Here is a 4,261-nt window from a genome sequence, read left to right as displayed (position 1 = left end):
TGAAGCCCGACTGGTATGGGTCTAGATAATCTGTTTCATCCAGGTGACGAGGGAACTGCTGAGCAACCACACTCTCAACAACCTTCGCCGCGAAGCGAAGGTTGGAGACCGGGCGATAGTTGGCCAACTCGTCTGGGTCCAGGGAAGGCTTCTTGAGGAGGGGCCTCACCACGGCCTCTTTTAGGGCCGTCGGGAAGATGTAGAATTGTATCCAAAACTTTATCAAAGTGAATCCAGCATCAGCTTTCCTACCCTACTTTGTCCCATGAGGATCTATCATAATAATTTATCTCTATTGATTAAGTCTGTTTTATTGTGAATCAATAATAGTGGGGTTTTTAAGAGAAATTTTAATTATATAGGCCATAGTAATATTTCTTTTTAATTTGGTTTTAAATTAGGTATTTATTGTAGTATCTGTTTTATAAGGCTGTCAGCCGCCCTGAGTCCGGTAAGGAGAAGGGCGGGATATAAATTGAATAAATAAAATAAATAAATAAATTGCTTACTCCCATGTACAGTCTTACTTAATCCACTACTAGGGCTCTTTGATGGAGATAAATGGAGTATAAAATGCTTGATGTCTTGTGGGAATAAGCTAATCCTAATGGTATTGTACTTGTTTAAATATTACAGTTGACCAGGACTATTAAGGTTTTGCCTTTGGGAGGAAATGCTGTTAACAATTACATGTTTTTCTTTTTCTTTTAGTGCCATTATGGTGTTCTGCTCGCCTCAGTTTAGCAATATGGGCCTTCTTTGGATTCTTCCTCTTGTATGCACTTCGTGTGAATTTAAGTGTTGCCCTCGTGGACATGATAGAACCAAATATAAGCTTGAACAAGAACATCTCCTCAAATGTGTGTCCAGAGCATTCTTCCACTTCAGGAGTTCCTCATAACACTACGGTGATTTTAACAAGTTTATACAGATTTATAATACAATGTAATTATGATGCTTAATAAACTATCCCTTATCTTAGCATGATATATGTCAGACTCCACTAATATCCTGGGTCAGGGACAGAGAACAGATATATCAGTGATCAGATTTAGTATAAGAGACTTATTTTATTTTTGTGCCTTTAACAATACTCTTTGGACTGCTAACAAAAGTGTGTATTTTCAAGCATGGTAACATAATCAGTTGAATGCATTGATAAAAATAGAAAACAAACAAGAAAAAGATTTCAAAACAAAGTATATATTATTTACATTATTTAAAAACAATTTTATAGCACTTCTCTTTGACATATTGTAATAATTAAATTACCAAACAGTAAAAAAAAAATATAGTTTTTGTAGTGGGTATACTTTGTAAGAAGCTTTTTTTCATGCATCATACTAATGAGCACGGAGATCACTGTTACAGAAAATAGGATTTGTTAACCAGGCTGTAACTGGAAGCAAATTCCACAAAGGATCATATGGGAAAACACAATACTTTTTTTTTTTTTTTTGCTCTTATGATGTAGAAAATATTGACCAGACCTGCCTGCCTCTTCCTCTTTTTTTTTTTTTAGGGAAAAAGCTATTCTTGGGATGCTGATATGCAAGGCTGGATCCTTGGCTCCTTTTTCTATGGCTACATCATTACTCAGGTTCCTGGGGGATATCTGGCACGCCGATTTGGGGCAAAGCTGCTGCTGGGCTTTGGCATCTTGGGTACTGCTGTTTTCACCTTGTTCACACCGTTAGCAGCAGATTTAGGAGCTGGATTCCTCATAGGCGTCAGGGTTTTGGAAGGTCTGGGCGAGGTAATCTATTGCTTTTCCTTTGATGTTGGCAAAACAGTGGGAAAGAAGGGGAAACGCCAAGTCAATAAATGACCACCACTCTTCATAGTTTTCTGACATGAGTGGCTCCAGGCTCCTCACTGTCTTAGTCTTGTCACAGAACTTTAACATCTTGGACTTGGACTTGGGGGTTTCCTCTTTTCTCTCAGTTCTTCCGTGTTTCACATGAAAATTATGTGTGGAACACATTGTGCAAATAATGTGTTTTTTTTGTGAGTGCAACTGTATTATTTGTAAGGACAAGTATATTGTATGAAGTGTAAAGCACTGCCTTTGTGAAAAATCGTAGCTATAAAGAGTGGTACACCGTTCTGTACCCAAGTAATCCAACCCCGTCCAGTCCTGCTGCCTCATAGTAGTAGAAGGTGTTCCTGGGAGTGATAAGCAAAGAATGCCAAGAACATAAATCCCCAAAGTGAAAGCACGAAGGTCATCCCAGCTACTCACTAAAGTGAGCAGGCTCTGTATCAGGCAACAATGATATAAGAGGTCAAAGGCAAAAGGTCACTTTAGTGACACTGGCAAAGGCATCATTCCATACTGCTGGGAGAAGGCAGTGGTAAACCACTCTTGTCTGTTACCGTGAATCCACATGGGGATAGGCAATATAAAATTGTTCTGGGGAAGATTTTCTCTCTAACAAAATGGTTACTAAGTTGATGGCACATAATCAGGAAGTGCAAATCCTCAGTGGAATTCTGCATTTAATGCCATTTTCTTTTCTTTTTTTTTTTTGGCAAATTTCAGCTTCATGGCTTACAGCAGGGGTGTCAAACTCAATTTCATTGAGGGCCGCATCAGCATTGCGGTTGTCCTTGGGGGGCTGGATAGGTATGGCCAGGGTGGGCATGGCCTACTGGGTGGGCGTGGCTGGAGTGGGTGTGGCCTACTGGGTGGGCATGGCCAGCTCTACATCGTTCGCGTCAAAGGTGCCTGTGGGGGCCTGGGCAGGAGTGGGACAGATCTGAGGGTCTCTGGCAGAAGGGGGTAGGACCAGGGCAAGCGCCAAAGCATGGTCCACTGGAAGAGCCTACTGAAATCCCTTCCCCGGAGCCCATCAAGCCGGATATGTGAAGTAGGCGAGGGCCATTTGCTGGCCACTTTCAGGCGATGGTGCATTTCTTCATTCCTCACAAAGGGTGACACCTCCCCAGCGCACGCCCAGGGGGCAGGGCCAACGCGGCAGAGGCCAGTCCCTTGCTGTTTCCAGATGGCCTTGTGGAGCTAAGACTGAATGCGTTTCAGCATAGATGGTCACCACAAAATTGTACATTGGCTCCCAGGCGGCCTGGGCCAAGCCCAAGGCAGTGGGGGCCATTCCATCACTGTTTCCAGAATGGCTTCGCAGGCCACATGAAACCACGTCATGGGCCGCATCCGGCCCCCAGGCCTTGTGTTTGACATGTCTGCCTTACAGGATTTAATGAAGGGCTTTCTTTTTTTCTACAGTTAATCATTTTCAAGGTGATCCAGCATTTTGGATCACATTTAATCATTAAATCAGATTCATAATGTAAAATTATGCCCAAATTATACGGGGGATGGGTGGCATAAAAATTTAATAAATAAAATAAAAAATACATCCTCTCATAGGAGTATCAGCAGAGTAAAACATTGACGAGTTGGCCAGAATAAAATATTGTTTAGTGTTCTTGAGAGGCATCCAAAGCAAAGGCCATTGTAAGAATAGACTCTGCTCATAGAATTCATCACCCTAGTGAACAACCAAAGATTAGTTTCTTAGAAGCCAATCATAAAAGTGTTTTAGAAGCTGATCATAAAACGGCTTATCCCTTTGCATCTTTGGATGCCTTTTCATCTTAAACATTATTGCTTATTCATTTTCATTTTAAATTCTGCATTACTTTTGCTGGGGGGATATAGCTTATTTAAGAATAAGGGTTATTTTTTTATATAAAGTTTCACTGCCTGATTACATTACATCATGCTTCACTACATATCAATATTTATGGTCTAGATTGAATATTTTGGTGGCTAAGACTTGGTAAAAATTGAGCATTCAGTATCATTATCCACAAAACATTTTCATCTGAAGGACTATGATGGGCAAGAAATTAGTTCTGCTTAATTGCTCTTCAGTTATGTGCACATGCTGAAAACAACAGCTTCATGCTAATATAACCAGTACTTTCCCAGGATTTATTGAAGAGAAACATTTCATTAAAATAAAATGTTTTACCAATGAATGTCTATCTTGTTTTTGATATATATATTACACATATATATTACATGTATATATTACATTGGAAGCAAATATATTTTCCAGGGTGTAACGTTTCCAGCCATGCATGCCATGTGGTCTAATTGGGCTCCTCCATTAGAACGCAGTAAACTCCTTAGTATTTCATATGCAGGTAAGATTTCATACATATTTTTAGATTTGATCCTGGTTGACTGTGGGGTGGTCCCAAGAAGAACTTGCAGGGCTATGAATTTCCTCCCTTC

General features: G+C 40.4%; 1 protein-coding gene across 1 annotated transcript; it reads left to right on the top strand.

Moving 5' to 3' along the window:
• Positions 1-711: 711 nt before the first annotated feature.
• On the top strand, positions 712-4,212 carry LOC107301068 (sialin-like; the record flags this gene model as incomplete). Its single annotated transcript, XM_015830335.1, has 3 exons — positions 712-908; positions 1,523-1,756; positions 4,083-4,212. Coding segments are annotated over 3 exons (561 nt in total), but the record flags the coding sequence as incomplete, so codon positions are not given.
• Between the last annotated feature and the right edge of the window lie 49 nt (positions 4,213-4,261).

This window comes from Protobothrops mucrosquamatus, unplaced genomic scaffold (genome assembly GCF_001527695.2).
Source record: "Protobothrops mucrosquamatus isolate PMUCROS unplaced genomic scaffold, P.Mucros_1.0 scaffold9853, whole genome shotgun sequence".
Taxonomy (NCBI): Eukaryota; Metazoa; Chordata; class Lepidosauria; order Squamata; family Viperidae; genus Protobothrops; species Protobothrops mucrosquamatus.
This window is presented reverse-complemented; position numbering and strand designations above follow the sequence as displayed.